General features: G+C 33.8%; 1 protein-coding gene across 8 annotated transcripts in view; it reads left to right on the forward strand.

Moving 5' to 3' along the window:
• The window catches only part of NFIB (nuclear factor I B), a 234,490-nt gene that overhangs the window by 178,090 nt on the left and 37,534 nt on the right, over positions 1-18,866 (forward strand). For all 8 annotated transcript variants that reach the window (XM_028526353.2, XM_028526360.2, XM_036021590.1 and 5 more), the window contains exon 7: positions 16,484-16,618. In XM_028526353.2, the coding sequence (XP_028382154.1) occupies positions 16,484-16,618 (135 nt within the window). The remainder of the gene's footprint in view (positions 1-16,483; positions 16,619-18,866) is intronic.

The following is an 18,866-nucleotide window of genomic DNA, read 5'->3' on the forward strand; positions in this document are numbered from 1 at the left end:
TAGACACAAACATTTTAAAACTAACCACTATTTAATAGTGTTAAAAATTTGGTAGGAATGTATATAATTTGCTAAAATTTCTTCTGATGAATAGTGATGGAAATTAAATTTGTCAGCACCTACATTATGTAATATTTATATTTTTATTTTATGTTCTTTTACACATAGATAATGGAAAGAAAAAAAAAAAGAAAACTGGATCACTAACAAGGCTCATGTAGACACTGATATTCCTTTGCTAGAGTGTAGAATATTTTTCCTTGCTTAGTCTTCAATGAATTTCCCAGTCTTATAATTCTGGCTTTTCCCTCTTGAAAACTTTCTTTTTGGGATACTGTTTTTCATCATTTTAGGTTTTCATGGTTAAATAATAGAACTAGGTTAACTTTTCAATATGCATGTTGAAAATTTCCTTTATTTCAGTTGTTACACCAGAAAAAATTTCACATGACCCCTTGTCTACCTTAATTTTTTTCTACCAGAGCCATTTCAGAGACTCAGTTCCTAGTCAAGGTGCTTGTCTTGCAGTCATCAGAGTCATCTTTTGCAACTTCTGATAAAAGAGAAGAATAAGAGGCAGGTCTTGGGTTGTCAAATTACTTTCAAGGGAATAAATGTAGTTGCATGTCAGTGCCCAGAAATTTAACAGACTAATAATGCTAATAATTTTGCTTGAAAATTTGAAACAATTTTTATGACTGTCACTTTGCCACTACATTCTAATAGTCATTGATTCATCTATGCCTGAAGTTCTAAAACACTATTTAATAGACATTTAGTGATAGGGTAAATATATTTGTTGTATACAGCTGGGGTTTTTAAGTGGAAATTTCAGCAGCTTCTCAATCTGATCAATATTTAAATAATTTGTAATTTTAAATAAATGTAAATTTAAAATGACATTTTTGCAGTAATATTTTATTAGTTCCTACTACACATTGAGGATTTGAGATAATTGGACTCAATTAACATTTATCAAATGCCTATTTTTTTTGCCAGAAATTTTTCTAGGCACACAATATGAATAAATTAGATTTCCAGCCCTTGACCTACTGAACAAAAAAATAATTTTTTACTCTTATTAAAAATGGTGGTTCATGGAGAATAAACAATGTGAATCAGAGTATGAAAGGACTGTCTACACACCTAAAAACTAACTTACTTTTAAGCATTATAAGAAGTAACTGTTTACACAAAAATCAATAAATTAGTATGTTAGTGAGAAGTAGCACTACTTAGTGGTATATTGGTATATAATTACAATTTTAACAGTAGTTTAAAAATTTATGCAGGACTCTTCAGTAGGCAGTATTTAGGCATCTTGTTTTGGTTGCTCTTGGTACTAGAAAATAACACTATTTTTTAAAATTTATAGTTTTGTCATATAAATACATCTCTTTAACTAGTCTTTGTGAAATTTTAATATATTTTCAAGCCCTAGAAACTTATTTTGACTATTTTGCAAATGTTCTCACTTGTAATATAGTCTTAGATGTTGTGCTAAATTTTGATTTGCACTTTATAAGGTTTCTGTAAGAATATAGTATTGAATATCCAATGAATTAAGGCAAATACCTCAGGGAACACTGGGGGCTGGAGAGTATTGATGCCAGCTTGTATGAGATCAGTCAGGTACAGGAAATAAATAACAGTGAGAGTGTTGTAGCATGTAAATAGAACTGGAATCAGAGACCAGCAATTTAGGGAATATTAACAGATATGTTGGATACAAGATCATTTAACCAAGTTTGGAAAATTCTATTTTAACAAAAATTCAAACTTTTAAAAAATGAATGAATTTGTAGAATATTTAATATGCTACTATGTGCTATGGATGTGAATATGCATGAGTGAATATTGACTGGATATGTTTATTAAATTTGGGACTTCAGAACATTTTCTTCCCCATCTGGGAACCAGTTGGTTCCACTTTGGAACACTACTCTAGCCCAAACTACTACCTGCAAAATGATGCCATCTGAAGATTTCTCTAGAGCTGTCAGAGCTGGGTGAATGGGTAGCTTTCATGAGTAGTTGAATAACTTCTATCTGGGAATCATTGACTTTAAACAAAGCTCTAGAAAATGGCAAGGCAAACAATTTAGTAATCTTCCTGGAAGAATTCTTAAGCTACTTTTGGGCACCAGATAGAACACCAAGAATTCCTTACATTCCTAGAGTTTGTATCACAAGGATTAAATATCAAATTTTGAAACAGGCAAAATGAGATATACAAGTGCTTTTGACAGATACATTTGAAGAGATGGTTGGAATTTAAGGCTTAAGCACAATTTTTAAGATTTTTTTGTTTAGCTTCTTATTAATGAAAATATCAGAAGCCAAGAACTTTGACTCCTTACAGAATTTGCAGTGAACCTCCATGTCCCATGATGCCATCAGAGAGCAAACTCCAGGACACCTATGCCACATTGCATTTCATTCTCTCCAGCTCCACTGCTGTAGGTGAAAAATCACAGCATGAGCAGCTGTCAAACAAAAAGGAAAACAATAAACTGTTGGTGAAGTCAGAATTCCTCCCTTTGCCTACCAATTAAAAGATGTCCATGCTCCTCTCATACATTCTAATCAAGAAGAACCTTTTGGGTAGGGTAAACCTGTGTACCTTTTAGAAGGGCCAGTACTACTTAGTAGGAGAAAGTTATATATCTGTGCTCTGGAACCTCAGTGATTTGAAAATACAGCATTTGCAGGAAAACCACAATGGATAATTAGTTTGAAAAAAATAACAACTGCCCCGACTGCCCTGACTGGTGTTGCTCAGTTGGTTGGGCTTAGTCCCACAAAGCAAAAGGTCACCAGTTTGATTCTGGGTCAGGGCACATGCCTAATGTTTGGGTTAGGTCCCCGGTCTGGGTGGGTACGAGCAACTGATTGATGTTTCTCTCTTGCATTGATGTTTCTCTTCCTCTCTCTCTCCCTCCCTTCTCTCACTAAATCAATCAGTCAGTCAATCAATCAATCAATGACAACTTGCTAATTAATACTAGGTCTCTAAATTGATGGAACACAGCCTGAAGTAGGAAAGTGGAAAACCCAAAGGGAGATAGTGCACTTCAGTATCTTAGTGTGCCATGCAAAGTCTATTGGAGTGGCAAAGAGTTTAATTTGAATCTTTTTTTCACATTGATTTTATGTTTAAGTTTATTTTGAAGTAGTTTGGAAAGCTATTATTATACTACCAATATCATATATAGTAAGAAACTGAATTTTTAGGACTAGAACACAGATTATTAGACTCTTTGGTGAGGTATAGTTGAAACTATTGGTTCAGAGAGGCTGTCTCATCCAAAGCATCCAGGTAATTAATAGCAGAGCCTAGATCATCTCTTTTAAAAGCAGATTTTTTTTTCCCTGTTATCCTACAATCTACCTAGAGAATCAATTTACTAACTTACTGATGTAGAGGTAAGTGGACCAGGAGAATGTAAACACTGCTTATTAAGTCTTGGCAGGTGGACAGTTTTCCTAGGAAGCTTCATAGAAGATTTCATTATACCTTGTAGAGCTCGAGTGACAGAGTAGGGGTGAGTTCATGAGTTTTCAGGATTCTGGACGACTGTCAAAATTTTGAGATAGTAAAATCCTCTGTTTTTAAAAAGACAACCTCTTAATATTAGTGCCATGATTAAAAGTTTTTCAACTAAAATAGTTGGAGATATGAGTGACTTTAGTGGATAAATATGGAGAAGAGCTGGTTTGAATTAAATGTTTAAGCATAATTTTTAAAAGTTTTGAAAAGGTTTTTGTTGTGGAAAATGTCAAAAGTAGGGAGAAGCATAAAACTCATCTCCTGTACCATTGCCCAGCTGGAACTGTTACCGATATTTTGCTAATCTTGTTGCTTTAATATCTCCCTGTTTTTGAAGAATTGTCAATCACAGAGATCATGTCATTTAACTTGTAGATACTTATAAATGTGTCTAAGTGACTTTAAAAAATACAACCCCAGTATCATTATCAATTTAACAAATATAAAAACAATTCCTTGCTATCAGCTAGCACATATCTATATTCAGATTCCTTAGAATATCTTATAGGCTGTTTTGTTAAAATGGGGAGCCAAAATGGTATATGTGTTTGTATATTCAGTGTCTTTTTAACCTATAATGGTTATATTAATGATTTTTCTCTATTAACCATTTTTATATTAACTTCTTTTCCTAAATCATTTATCTGTTCAAGAAACCACATAAGTCAAAAATTTTGTCTATATATATATATATATATGTATTTCCATGTATATGGAAAACTAGACTCTCCTGCCATTTGTGACTACCATTTGTTGAGCACTTGCTACCTCTCAGGACTGGGTTAAGACTTTACATATGTTTTTGCTGTTCAACCCTATTAAAAAACCCATTTGACTGCTCATTAAACCCACCACCTCAGTGACTGAGAAATTTGACATAGATCACACAGACAATAAGTAGGAGAGGTAGAATAGGAACCCTTGTGTGTTCAGCTACAAAACCCATGCTCATTATTACTATGTACACTGCCTCCCAAGCAAGTCCTTGATATGTTTATGGTTTTGCGAACTAGTTACAAAACCCCTATTACAGTTTGTTCTAATACATATACTTCAATACAGATAAATGCACATAATATCTGAGGCATTCATAGACTCTAGGGATTCATGAGTACAGTCTTTGAGCTGGGCTCAGGTTAAGAATTTTTATTTTATTTAATGATAAGATGTTAATAAATAATCCTAAAGTCTAGAATATCTTTAGTAGAGGTGTGTGACATACATCCAGTTTAAAATGAGTATGTGTATGTAAAAATATAAAAATTAATTTTATATTTATTATAATATATGTATTTTTTGTTCTGTTATGATTTTTTGCCTTATGTCTACAGCACTATAATGGTGGTCAAGAAACTAAACACTGGTATGGCCGAATCACTTAATTTCAGTAACGTCTGAGTTTTTCATCTGTGAAATAAAGTTACTACTAAGGTTACTTCATGATCCAACATTCTAGATTTAAAATGAAGATTTATAGGCCTTTAGGACTTGAGTCTTTAAGTTTTCATTAACATGGATCTTTTTTAAAATTCAGAAAGGTTTTCATTTTCTAAATTATTATTACATGTTTATTTTAAATACTCTCTTTGAATAATATAATAATTGGGCTGTTTATGTGCTTGGAGGCACCATATGTTTTGCCTTATACCTGAGGAATGTGCAGTTCATACAAATACATGTCCTGTCCTGCACCATTCTGGTACTACAAATGATTGATAGAAATTGAGTTATTATTAATAACAGAGCCTTGCTATGGGATCAGTGTCTCCTACTTTGAAAATAAATGAGTCAGCCACACGGCAACATTTATTTTGTCTAAATGACTAGAGATGTAGCAATAGGAGACCATTATCCTGTGACAATATTCTGTTTCATTGACATTATCTCACAAATGTAATTGGTCCATTACTAAATAGAGGTTTTGTTACTGATCAATTTCATGATTTTCAAAACCATTAGGATAATAAATATGCCATCATAGTAATTTCATTGACAGAATGTTCTTTTTTCTTCATTTACATTTGTTAGAGGAAAAATATAGATTTAGGTTGAACTTAAACACTACAATTTATACCAGTCTTGACTACTTTTCCATTAAGAGAAATGGAATATTGTGCAGAGTAATCATATTTGCATTGAGCTGCTGAATGGATGACCTTAAGATTTTTGTGATTTTTTTCCTCTACCACACTAAAACACATCAAATCATAATTGCTCCTAAGCAATTAGTTTACCACCTCAGTTTAATGATTTTATTTGAAATAAGTGCCAGATCATTTCTATGACTTTACTGTAAGTCCACTAAAGTAACACATCAGTTAAATTAACCCTAACCATTACTAGCATAAGCAATAATGGCATTACTAACAACAGAAACCTTGAGATATCTTGTAGCATAAATGTTTCTAAATGCGTGGCTTTTCCCCAAATGTTCTCTAAAAACTCATCTGTAATCTTGTTAAATTAGAACTCTTCCAGTATCTTTCTGACTTTTACAGTTAAGGTTACGGTATTGATTTTATTTTATAGTCCGTGGCTCTCAGACGCTTAACACTAATAAGCCTCTATAGCCAAGAGGTTTTCCCTAGAGGCATGCTGAATAGCAGCTATTTACCTATGCCAGTATTTAATAAGTGACTAAAATACACTACACATCCTGCATAATTGTTCTGTGTTTTTCCTCCTTTCAAATTAGGTTTTCTAACTTTATTCAAGATACTTTATTATTGTTTGTTAACATGAAATTGCTTAGTGGGCAAAAAAGCATTTTGAAGTGTTCTGTAAAAGCAGTTTTCATTTATTCAGTATTTACTTTTTTTAATATTGTTCTTATTCAAAGGTTTTTGTTTTTGTTTTGTTTTTTGTGTCTCAAGGAAGGTGTTTGTGGAGCTTAAAGGAGTTTGAGCTTTAACTTTATATTGGATGTAGGTGTAGCCTGGAGACTTTTTTTTTTAATAGAAATGTGATAAATAGAGACTTGTAATAACATGCTACTTACTGTGCCTGGGTTAGAATACACTGTAAAGGGAGACATAACACCATGACAAAATGTTGAAGAATACAGTAATATGCTTGAGTATAGTTGAGATTAAATAACCCAAGTTTAAAGTAAGATGTTTTATTTTTAACATGAAGAGTTATCACATTTTCTCCTTTAAAAAAGAACTGATTTCATTTTTTTAAAAAAGGCTGAGAAATCTAATTAAAGATATTTTATCCCCTCCTAATGTAGACTGCCATTTTCCTGATGATTTTAGAGTATGATAAATGTAAATATATATGGAGATACCTTCTTAACATGGCAGCTAATTATTTTTTGAATCATCTGGCATCATCATCAAACTACTGTAGTGGGATTAAGTCCATATGTCTTGTCATAATGTTCAGAGCTTTTCGTTAACCTGGAGTGTATGGGAAGGACAGAGGCATTTCCCACCCAATCACATTTTACATAGAAGAGTCCTTACAAAGAGATACTCATATATTCCCTTTTCTTCACTTGCATTCTCAAAAGTACTTTTTTTGCTGTTATCAAGTTAAATTGCAAATGTTACATTTAAGTATTTCATTTTATATTTTTGCAATATCCAATGCCTAAGACCAATGGGAAAGATTTTTTCCTTGAAGTGTGATGTTTGTTTCAATAATAAGATCTAATATTGTGCAACCATCATTAGAAACTATGTATAAAATTCTCTTGAGGTACAGGTAGTATTTTCTTTCCCCAAAATATGTATTTTACAATTTTTTTATTGTAAAGTAAGACTTATTTGGTGGGATTTAGAAAGGCAAACTGTCAAATGTAAATAAGAAAATAAAACTCACTTATAATCCTATCATATAGAGATAACTTCAGTTACTATTTGGCTATATTATATGCTAGTCTGTTTTCTATGCATTTTAATGAATTCCTTATGCATATTTTTGCACTAAATTGGGCTTATATGACATATACTATTTTTGTAAATTATTTTCCTTTTGTCTTTCAGTTATAATATAATGGCATTCTGCCAATTTCCACTTTATACTATGCCACCCTTTGGCTATACGGTAGATTTTTAAATGTTTACTTCGCTCATGGATGTTTAGGTAGTTTTCAAGTTTATATATGATAAATAAAGATACAGTGAACATCATTGCATGCAAATCTTTGTGCTTAAATCTGATTATTTTATTTCTGTTTAGTTCTATTCAAATTCCCTAGTACCTAGCATACTGCCTGGCACAGAGTCATCAAGTAGATGCTCAATGAAATTTTGTTAAAGGAATATATACATTCCAACTAAAGAATTACTGAGTTAATTGTTATGTCTATTTCTAAGGCTTTTGCTAAATATTGGCACAGAATCCACAAAGAATTTATCAATTTACATTCCCCCTAGCTGTGCCTAAGGGGTTTATTGGACTCCACTGTCCTACCTATCATATTTAAATGAGCACATGTAAGCAATTTTGAAGCAAGTCCTCTGAAATATATGTAAATAACAGTGTCTCTGTGGCCTTGTGCCTCTATCCATACATCTCTTTTTTTTTCATTTATATTTCATTTAAACCCCTGGACATCACACCAACCCTTTTTTCCATCAATCAGAACAGCTCCATTTTATTATGAAGGAAAGAGGAGATGAAGATGGTACATCAGGGATTGTGCAGAGCTGTGTAGTAAAGATATAGGCTACTTCCTCACTCCTGCAGGACATACTCCCTCAGAGGACTTCCCCACCATCAGTCCTTTATCTGTAGGTAAAACTTGTTAAAGGGAAGGATGAATGTGGTTCTCTAGAGGGACACTGATAGAGATAATTACTTCAAAGCTTTGGGCTGGGATCTTCTAGGTCTGAGTGTTGTAGTATTTTACATATGTTTCTATGGGTTATAAATAACTTCTAAACTTTCCTCTCCTCAATATGGATTTACCACAAGGCAGAAACAGAGAAAAAGAAACCTTGGTCTCCTTTAACACTCAGCTGACAGCCTGACAGAGCAGCTTCCCTGCCTTCTCATCCTCGGGCACAGGGCCCAAGCTGTTTCCTCGTCTCAGGACTGATTCTGGATTTATGGCCTGAAGTAAAAGGGTCAGATTTCTAGTGCTTGCATGTGTCCTACATACTAGATTTGGTAGCTTCTCACTTATTATAAATAGTATTATTTTATGCAGATAATCAGTCATTTTTCACCTTACCTTCAAGCTTCCACCCCTACATTTTAATGGAAAACAGAAATTCCCCAGTTTAGCCAAGTTTGTTTTTCTCTCTCAGTGTTTTGTTTTGCTTGACAGGGTCTCAGTGAAGTAATGGATGTGTTGATCACCTTTGCCATCATACAATAATGAGTTTGGGCACTGTCTCTGAAGAACTTTTCTGTGTCCAGAATTTCCGAAATCTATAAAATTTGCAAGTCTAAACCTCTGAAAAAAATAAAGAAATCTAGAAAACTATACTGGGTATTAAGTAAGACTAGTCAATATGATATTTTCTAGTCGGACCCCAGCCATCGGACTCCTCCCAGCTGCACATTCCCGTGTAGGCACTCACGCTCTTTGATGGTGCGTCATGCCTGCTCTGAAGGGACAAAGCCAACAGAAGCTTCCTTACTGTTTACACTGTACTTGAGTTTTCTTCTGCGAAAATGAACCCAGTAACATCTGTACAAAAGCTCAATAATGCAAAAAATAAAGAAGATATTTTTAACTGCAATTATAACATTTTAAGCACTTAATTATAAACAATAACTTTAAATATTGGAAAAATCAGAGAAGCCAGCAAATGGTGTGACTTGTACCTTTAAGGGTTCCTTTAGACTTGCTTACAAGTATGGCATGTACGTAAGAAAGACAAAGAATATGTAAAAGGATTGAACTTTATAATTTTTAAGGCAATTTGCTTCTTTATTAAACAGAAATGTTTTGCTAAATCATCGGAATGGCACAGTACATACATTTTATTTTTTTAAATACTTTATTTATTTTTAGGGAGGGGAAGGGATAGAGAAAGAGAGGGAGAGAAACATTCACTGGCCACCTTTTGCATGCCCCCAGCTTGCAACCTGGTCCACAACCCAGGCTTGTGCCTGACTGGGAATCGAACCAGCGACCTTTGTTTCACAGGCTCAATCCATTGAGCCACACATTCTAGTTCATATATTGTGATTTAGTGTTAGGCTATGTTGAAAATAGTAGCCTCCAAAAATTCAAAAATTCTTGTGTGTTTCTACATAATCAATTTGAAATAGTTTTATACCATAAGTGTCATTATAGGAAAAAAGAATAGATTTTTTTTAAATGATGTTTTCTATATAGGCTATAGAAATGTGATTTGTAACCTTAATCTATTCAAGCATATTGGAAAAGCTAACATATTGCTCTACTGTATGTGAAAAAGGAGCAGGTGTCCCAGACAGGCAGGTGTTAAGGTGGCTGTTTGAGCTTGCCCTGGATCACTAGTTGACTTCAGTGAAGTTCTACTAACAGGTGTCTAACTGATTGGACTGCCATGTGACATTTATCCCGGGAGCGACTTGGATGACAAGCTGCTACAGACTGAGGAAGGGGTCTTTGCTTTGATGAAGAAATTGCCAAAACTCATGTCTCATTAGTGTTTCCTAAGGTTCTTTGGAAGTGAACAACAGTTTAATTAAGGGCTGACGTAAACGCGTTTCTGCACACTTCCCCTGCAGCATTTTATCACATTAGAATTGATCAAAATTGTTGCCTTGGGCTGACTTGAACAGATATACATCTGGAGCGCCATTTGTGCAAGCTGCTGATGAGTCGAGTACATACGCTGTGTTTCGCAGCAACACTCTTTCTTTGTAGATGAAGTTACCTTGTTGGGAGATGACTTGATCTAACTCTTTATTTGCTTAAGCCTGTATCTCTTTGAAGTTGTGCCATGGAGTGAATGACACATGAGGGTTTAGGATGTATATGTCTCAGTGCCAAAAACATTATAGTATAGGTAGTAAAAATTATGTGATAATTTGATTTTGCACAATACTTATTTAAAGGTATGCTTAAGTCTAAGTGAACCAACTTAGCTTATATGAGTAGCCTATTTGAACTTTCCTTACATGGTGATTTTTTTGTTATGCATTTAACTGTACCATTGGTTTCTAAAGCCATAACTAATTTTCCAATTATTAATGTAAACATAGGTGTAGACACTGATGATTAATACTGTTAATGTAAATATTTTTAGATCAATCCTCTCTAATCTTCTGTCATTAAGAAGAATCCTTCTATAGCCTAATATTATTGTGATTGCAATTATTTAATGAATTTTTATATTTAATGCCTATCCTCTCTGTTGAACTGTACACATCACCAGGACAAGGAACAGGTGGTCTTATTTAACATCTTGAACTTTCTGTCTCAGCATAGTTTCTCATATATACTAGAAACTCAGAGACTTAATTTCATATTTTCTCTTTGCTTTCCATTAATTTACTTCTTGTCTGGTGGTATCTATTCAGGCAACATGCATTTTAACATCTATTGACTATGGTTATGTTGCTCATCCTACACTAGTAGTTATCATTCCACCATACAGCTTCTTTAACATGCAAGGGATTCTAAAATGAACTGCCTAGACACAGTGTCTGCTCTTCCTTTTCTACCTTCTTTCAATCCTAGACTTCTAAAAATTCTTTTCACCTTAACATGTTCATCCAGCTTCCACATGTATGTGTATTTGATAAAATTATCTTCTGTAGGATAAGCTATTAGTCAACCTGATATATGCATATACATATATATGTTATGGATTAAGTAAATACAAAATAATAATTAAAAAGCCATTGAGTAATAAGACATAAACACAAGATCATTCAGGCAATCTAGACCTCTAAAGTTCCTTGGAAGGATTACGTACAGAGAAAAGAAATCAAATTGGTTCAATGGACAAAATATAGTTCTATAGATGGAATAAAAGGGTAAAGAGTATATTTAGCCCAAGGGAATGTCACATGAAAGGAGAGGGACAGAGTTAGAAGCACATTCCTCCTCGTTCCTTCCTCCTCCAGGAGGTAATAAGTATAAACAAAATTGAATGATAAGGAAAAATTTATATGAAAATGTGGTTCCATGGTAGATCTTGGTAGAAGAAGATATTTTGAAGAAGGTGATTTCAGTTACTGTTTTTGTAATGAACCATGATGAGGAAGGCCTGGGAAGGAAACTTAACAGGAAATTCTTGATTCAACCAGGTACACATGAAAGGGGCCCAGTGGAAGCTACAAGAACAGAAAAAATAGAGGTTTTGGAACATTTTTTCCTTCTAAAATGAATTAATTTATAAATTCTTACACTCTAAATCCTATTAAATTTCTTTGCCTGATATCAAGCCCTCACTGGCCATTACACATTTCTTATCAGCCACCAATAACTTTTGCCTCCTTCCTACCAACATATGTAACAGCTAATTCTTTTCTTATGATCTTGTCTCTCTCTTCAACTTCATTTCATGTATTATTCAACTTATGCATAATAATGCATTTGTTATTATTCAACTTATATATTTATGAGGGGGAAAATGGAATTTATTTTTTAAAAATTCAAAGTACCTTCAAAGTACTCTCTATTTGATGCAATACACTGATCAAGACTTTTTTCCACTGCTGAAATAGTTTTTGAACTTGTAGATTTTGATGCCTTTTAGTGCTTCTGACATTTTTTAATTTTACCTCTTTTACATTGGCAGACCGTTTTCCTTTGAAGACTTTTTTCATGCAAGGAAACAAAAAAGAGCCACTTGTGGAGAGATAGGGTGAATAGAGAGGGTGGGGCACAGAGGTCATGTTGTTTTTGGTCAAAACTGCTGAACACTCAGGTGGTATGGGCAGGTGTGCTCATAAATCACCCATCATGAAATGGGCAAATGTGTTGAAAGAGCCTTAAAAAAAAAACAGAACTGAAGCCAAATGCAGCCTCTCACAACAATGCCAGCTGGTACACTGATACAGATGGGCTCCTCGAAGTCTCCCCTAGTGAGGGAAGCCTGTATTGCAAGGGGTCTGCCCTCCAGAAGATAATTCTGTCTTTTTGGAGGGTCCCCCTTATATATATTATTCAGCTTTATTATTCAACTTATTTTCAATTTAATCTTTTTATGTATTATTCTTTCTGCTTGGGGAACAATAGATTGTGAAAAGCATGGTATTTGTTTTTCTTTACAGAAAGGTCACTTAAAACCATCTCTTTTATATATTCATTCCTCAAACATGTTTTTTTCTGTAGCATATGAGTGCATTAAAAATAGAAATGATGCCATTTTTCAGTTTGGCATGAGGTCTATTAGACTGTAGACATTCAAAATGAAATTAAAATCAAAACAACACTAGTTTGATTCATGATGAAAATGTAATAGCTAGAAACTCTACCCTTACTTCTCTCAGATAATTGACCTTTTATTTTTATTCCCTCTTCCATCCAGAAAGGTTTTTTTTTTCCTTTGAGGGGAGGGTTTACTTTGTGTCCTTCTAAGTACTTAGCATACTTAGGATATACCGCCTTATACATGCAGTATATCTTTATTAACTGGTGGACTCCAAATTAATTGCATTTAATAGGAAAACAAAGTCAGCTAAACCTGCTTTCTAATACTACCATTCTTTAATTTTTGAAGAAAATAATTTCAGTATGGCCAGTGTAACCTTCCTATTCTGTTTACTATTGCAATTTTTTTTGTTTGTTTAAGGAGGAGATGGTTCCTGGTCCTTTTTACAGCTTGGAGAGTGATTTTTTTTTTTTTTTTCTGTTGCATTGGCCTCTTTAACTCCTCTGTGTGTTCTGAATGTGAAGATGCATACTTAAAAAAGAACCAACACAATAAATGCACCTATAATAATTACCCAATAAAGCCAAGAGTTACATTTTGATTAAGAAAATGCAAAGGCACTCTGGCTGGTGTAGCCCAGTGGATTGAGTGTGGGCCTGAGAACCAAAGGATCACAAGTTTGATTCTCAGTCAGGGCAAATGCCTGGGTTGTGGGCCAGGTCCCCATTGGGGGCCACGTGAGAGTCAACTACACATTGATGTTTCTCTCCCTCTCTTTCTCCCTCCCTTCTCCTATCTCTAAAATGTAAATAAATAAAATCTTAAAAAAGAAGAAAAGAAAATGCAAAGGCTTTAATTCTCAAAAATTATATAATCACCTATATTCTTTAATTTCTGCACAAATGCCTTTGATTTATGTACCCTTTACAAAAAGATACTTGTGAATTTGGCTGGGTTTAATGAAAATTCTGAAATAGTTACAGTACTTGCAATAGCCTTGATTGATCTCCAGAAATAACATGACTGGAATGAAACTTATTTTGCTTCCCAAGCTCTGGTCATATTTAATTGTTTAAGTGTACAGTAAATGCTTTATTACTTACACTAGGGAGTCTTTACACACTAATTTACACAGGTTAATTTCATTTGAAATTTGTGTTTAAGCACAGATAAAGCACAAGAGCATCAATAGAAAGTTAACGGATTTTTTTTCTAAGAGTTAATTTTAAATTAAAAATTTGGGAGGGAAACTTATTACATCATTTATAAAGTGAGTGATGAAATAGAGGTTTTTTCTGACCTCTATCAATGTGTATGTCCATGATTAACTTCCATGAGGTCAAAGCCTATATTTTTTAGTATTACCTTTTAAAATCACATAGCTATTTTTGGCATTTTGAAGGTAACATAGCTGAAATGAAATTCCTTTATTTTTGTGAGTGGTTTTTTTAATTTTTTCTTCTTTTGGTAACAGCACTAATTGCTATGGTTTTATTAACAATTTATTTATTTACTTATTTTTTAGAAAGATATAAGAAAATGGTTCACTGATTCATCAAAGTTTTGATAGGTTAGTGACAACCAATCAGTCACAAATTGTAGCTTATGGCTACAAATACACCTATCATTTTTGTTATTCCTATAGTCTTTACAGTAGCTTGTCCATTCTTTAATTTTGTGTGCTGAAAATATATATTTAATTTGTTGGATGCCTTTACCAGAGTTTAGGTAATTTTTAAATGGCAAAACATAATGTTAACTAGTTTCCTGTACTACTTGTACCATGTAGTTATTTTAATGTCAAAACTTTGTTAATTAAAAATGCACATTGTGTATATATGTATTATGTGTGATGAGATTTTGGGTTTTTTTCTTTCACTAAAGTTTTTTTTAGAAACACAAACTGAAATATGTATAGGTGAAATTATGTGATGCCTAGGAATTGCTTCAAAGTAATACAAGGGTAGGGAGTGTAGATGAGGTAAAGGTGAAATAAGATTGACTATGATTTGATCATTGAAGCTGGGTGATGGGTAGGTACATGAACATCCATTACTATTCTACTTGTATATGTATTTAAAATTTTGATAATAAAAATACAAATTTTAGTACTTATATGAATTTTAGAATATTTTATTATAAATTTATAATGTTGGTAAAAATCAGTACTGCTCAAGGTACCCTTGAGGTAGTGGTGTCAATACTACCCTGACTGAATAATCAGGCATTGCGTGTTTTAAAAATGCTTGTGGCACACTGGTTGAAAATTGCTGATCTATATTGGTTCTGTCTCTGCTCTGATTTCAAGTTTTAATTATCTGTCTTTGGGCAGTATTAACTATCTGTGCAATGAGTGAATGACTGTATGAACACATCCCTGAATACTTCTCCTATTAGGGTACTCCTTACACTGTAACTCCTTTTTACTTATCCATATCCCCTCTTTAGATTTCAAGCTTTATAGAGGCTGAAACTGAATCTAGTTTACTGTTATGTCCCTAGCAACTAGCTCAGTGTCTAGAATAAATTAGACCTTCAATAAATATTTATGAATGAATATATTAATTAATCTATCTTCTTATGTAGTCTCCATGATTGCTGTCTCCACTTTGGCTAATTCATCCTCCATGTAGTTTCTGGAGGGATTGCTCTAAACTGTCAGTGTGATCATAGCTCACCCATCAATAGCCTTCCCCCATCAGGATAAGCATTCAGACATTCATGCACAACACCCATGGCCCCGTATCATGTGGGTCTTGCCAGATGCTCTTTTCCTTCCTTTATCTCTGTTCTTCATTCCACAGACTATTTGCACTACTTGCATGTTTTATGGCCCCCTTCTTCAGAACATTTCCTCTCTCTGAATATGTCATTGCCATTCACATTTTAAACATGGTGCCCCTGGGGGCACCTTTTTTAACCTGGGGAGGCTGAGGTGATTACTGTTCCAGCACGGTGAGGCTGGCAGAGGAAACAGAGGAGACAGAGGAGACATGGACACCACAACACCTCTGCTCTCAACCCACTTCCTCCCACTCAGCTGTTGACCAGTGTCGTCTTATCATTTTTCCTTCACTGACACTGAGTATCCCTACAGTAGCAATTACCATTTCTTGTTTTAACATCCTTGCCTGGCAAAGAAAGGAACCGAATAAATATTTGCAAAATGAGCAAATTGAGGATTTTTTTTTTTGCTAAATAAATGAGTTTTCCCCAAAAGATGTTAAATCAATGATATGCTTACCAGTGTACCCAAAGGTGGTTTCTCACATTCACACCGGGTTTTTCTCTATTGTTTTCCACAGTGTAGTCCTCAAATCAAAAGACAAACCCCTGATTGTATAAATCTAAGAATAAAAAGCTGAGGTAAAAAACACCTTCATCTGAACCAAGGGGCCAAGGATACTTAATTTTTCAGAAGTTCAAAATTCACTTATTAGTACAAGTTATTCTGATGATAATTCTAATGAGATAGTAGAAATTGTTTCTGACACATGTTTCAAAGCTCCAACACAGACAGATCTTTGACCCTCAACATATATTCTGTAAACAAGCCAAAATCACCAAAAATAATAGTGGCGGAAATTAGATCTACCATGTTAGTATGAACCTTGTAGCTTAAGAAAGTCACAAGCTTGGATTTTTCCCTCTTCCTTGGCAGATATGTCTTCTCCGACTACTATGAAGAAGCCCGAAAAGCCATTGTTCAGCTCTACATCTCCACAGGATTCTTCCCCAAGGTTGAGCACTTTCCCCCAGCACCACCATCCCGGAATACCTGGAGTTGCACACAGTGGTGAGGAGTTTCAAACATAGAGGAGAAGCCTCCCTCTTACTTGCAGAGTCAAACCCTCAGGGATGGAGTAGCAGTGTTTATTACAGCTATGGTGACCATGTTTTCTCAACCAAGAGAGGGAGCGTCACAATCTGATAAAATGTTTTCTTTTTCTTATCAATATGTGAGGAAAGATATTCAAAGCCATATAATTAAATACCATTTAGCTATATATCTTTAAATTGCCTTTATTGGAAAAATTATAATCACAAGAAATTAGAAAATATGGGGTATGTGGTTATTTTAACTGAATCTTCAGGGTGGGCCTTACTTCCATGTATTTTACCAAGACAAAGATTACTTTCAGTATGTTGCTGAATTTAGAGCATTTCTAGAGGCATTAAAATATACAGCCATTATTTCTGTATATATTATATTCTTTTTAAAAAATTTTCCTTATATTGATTTGAGAGAGACCTTGATTTATTATTCCACTTATTTATGCATTCATTGGTTGTTTCTTGTATGTGCCATAACTGGGGATCAAAACCCTGCAATCTTGGTGTATCTGGCTGATGCTCTAACCAACTGAGCTACCTGGCCAGGGCTGTATATATCATATTCAGTGTCTGCCATGACAAAATAACCACTTGAGCTAAAGTTGACCCTGTATATGTTATATTCTATATGAAAATCAATATTTAGCTATTTATTTGGGAATTAAATTAATCAGAAAAGATAAAAGAGTTACTTTCTGTGGGCTAATATACTTGATGTGATCATTAATATCTTAATTTAAAGAGATTCTTTTTAATCCAATATTTCACATTTGTACTTTAAGGAACAATTAATATTAAATCCTCTTTTAAAGATTAAAAATGAGATTTAAATAATAATCAACATAGAAATAAGCAATAACCTTCTAGGTTTGTGTACAGACATGGGTGAAGACCATGGTTAAACCGAGCTGAGGTTAAGAGCACTTTGACATAAAGTGAAAAGATGCCCAGTCTAACTGAGATGTTTATGTGTCCTTAAATTATACTTTCAAAAGTACATACTTCTTAAATAAAGTGATATTTTAATAATAATTCTCTGCAATGCATCCCTTTGATGGAGGATGATCAGACCTCAGTGTGTGAAAAGATTACATGAGGCACTTGTTTAAAACGCACTTTCTGGTGCCTCAGCCCTGGAGTCCTTCTCTGGAAGGTCTGTGGTTAGGCCTAGGAATTTTCTTTGTAACAGCAGTTCAGAAGATTCTGAGAGCCTTGGACATTATTGAGGAAGATAAGCAATATCCTTTAAAAAGTTTTTTGGGTTTTTTTGCACATAAGTACAAGTTGGAGGTAAGTTATTCCAGATGATTTTCATTTATAGGTCATGGAAAGAATTTATTATTTCTTATTGTTTGCTACATTGTCTCATAAAACACTAAACATTTATCATATGTGATTTCCTATGGTCTAGATCAAAATATTAAATAGAAACATATTTCTTCTCTACTAGTACATGCAGTGTACTGCTTGGTACTCTTAATTTGTACTTATGTGTTTCCCTCAACATTATAGAGACAGTGATCATGCAATTATATGCTTTCTCCATTTCTCAAACTTAGACATTGTAGTTCAGAAACTAAACAATAAATTGTGGTTATGCTAATGTTGAAAAGTTACAGTACAATTAAACATTGCCCACATTGCATATGTTTTATACAGCATTTCCCTCTATAAAATATGTGATTTATGGGTAAGTTAATGTCAATGTGAAAGTATAAATTCATGTTTCTGTGGGTTTTATTCTTAGTCTTAGTTTAATATCTTTTAAGCTACATGTAGTAAAAGTTGGAGTGGAAAGAAAAATAGCTAAAGAATGGAGCTTTATTTTTGGTTATGAAAGAAACATTTTTATTAGCAAAAAGAGTTCCCAGGCTCTATGTTCAAATATTCACAGGCATTTCTACAACGATCAAGTCATTATTCAGGGCATCATTGTTTATTAATCATTGCCTTCCATTGTACCCCACTATTATCCAGGATGTATAGAGACAATATTTACTTAAAATTGGATTACACTTCTGTTTTGAATTTTGGTAGGAAATTGTGGATCCCCCATCCTCTAATTAATACTGCAACTTAGTCTGGACTTATGAGACAAAGGCTTTCTAATCAAAGAATGCTTCTGATGGGGAATAACTTTGCTTAAAGAAATGCTTTATAAGGTATTGGCTTAACCTATGAAAGAGAAACTTCTTTTTTAATAATTTGTA

Source organism: Phyllostomus discolor, chromosome 3 (assembly GCF_004126475.2).
Source record: "Phyllostomus discolor isolate MPI-MPIP mPhyDis1 chromosome 3, mPhyDis1.pri.v3, whole genome shotgun sequence".
Taxonomy (NCBI): domain Eukaryota; kingdom Metazoa; phylum Chordata; class Mammalia; order Chiroptera; family Phyllostomidae; genus Phyllostomus; species Phyllostomus discolor.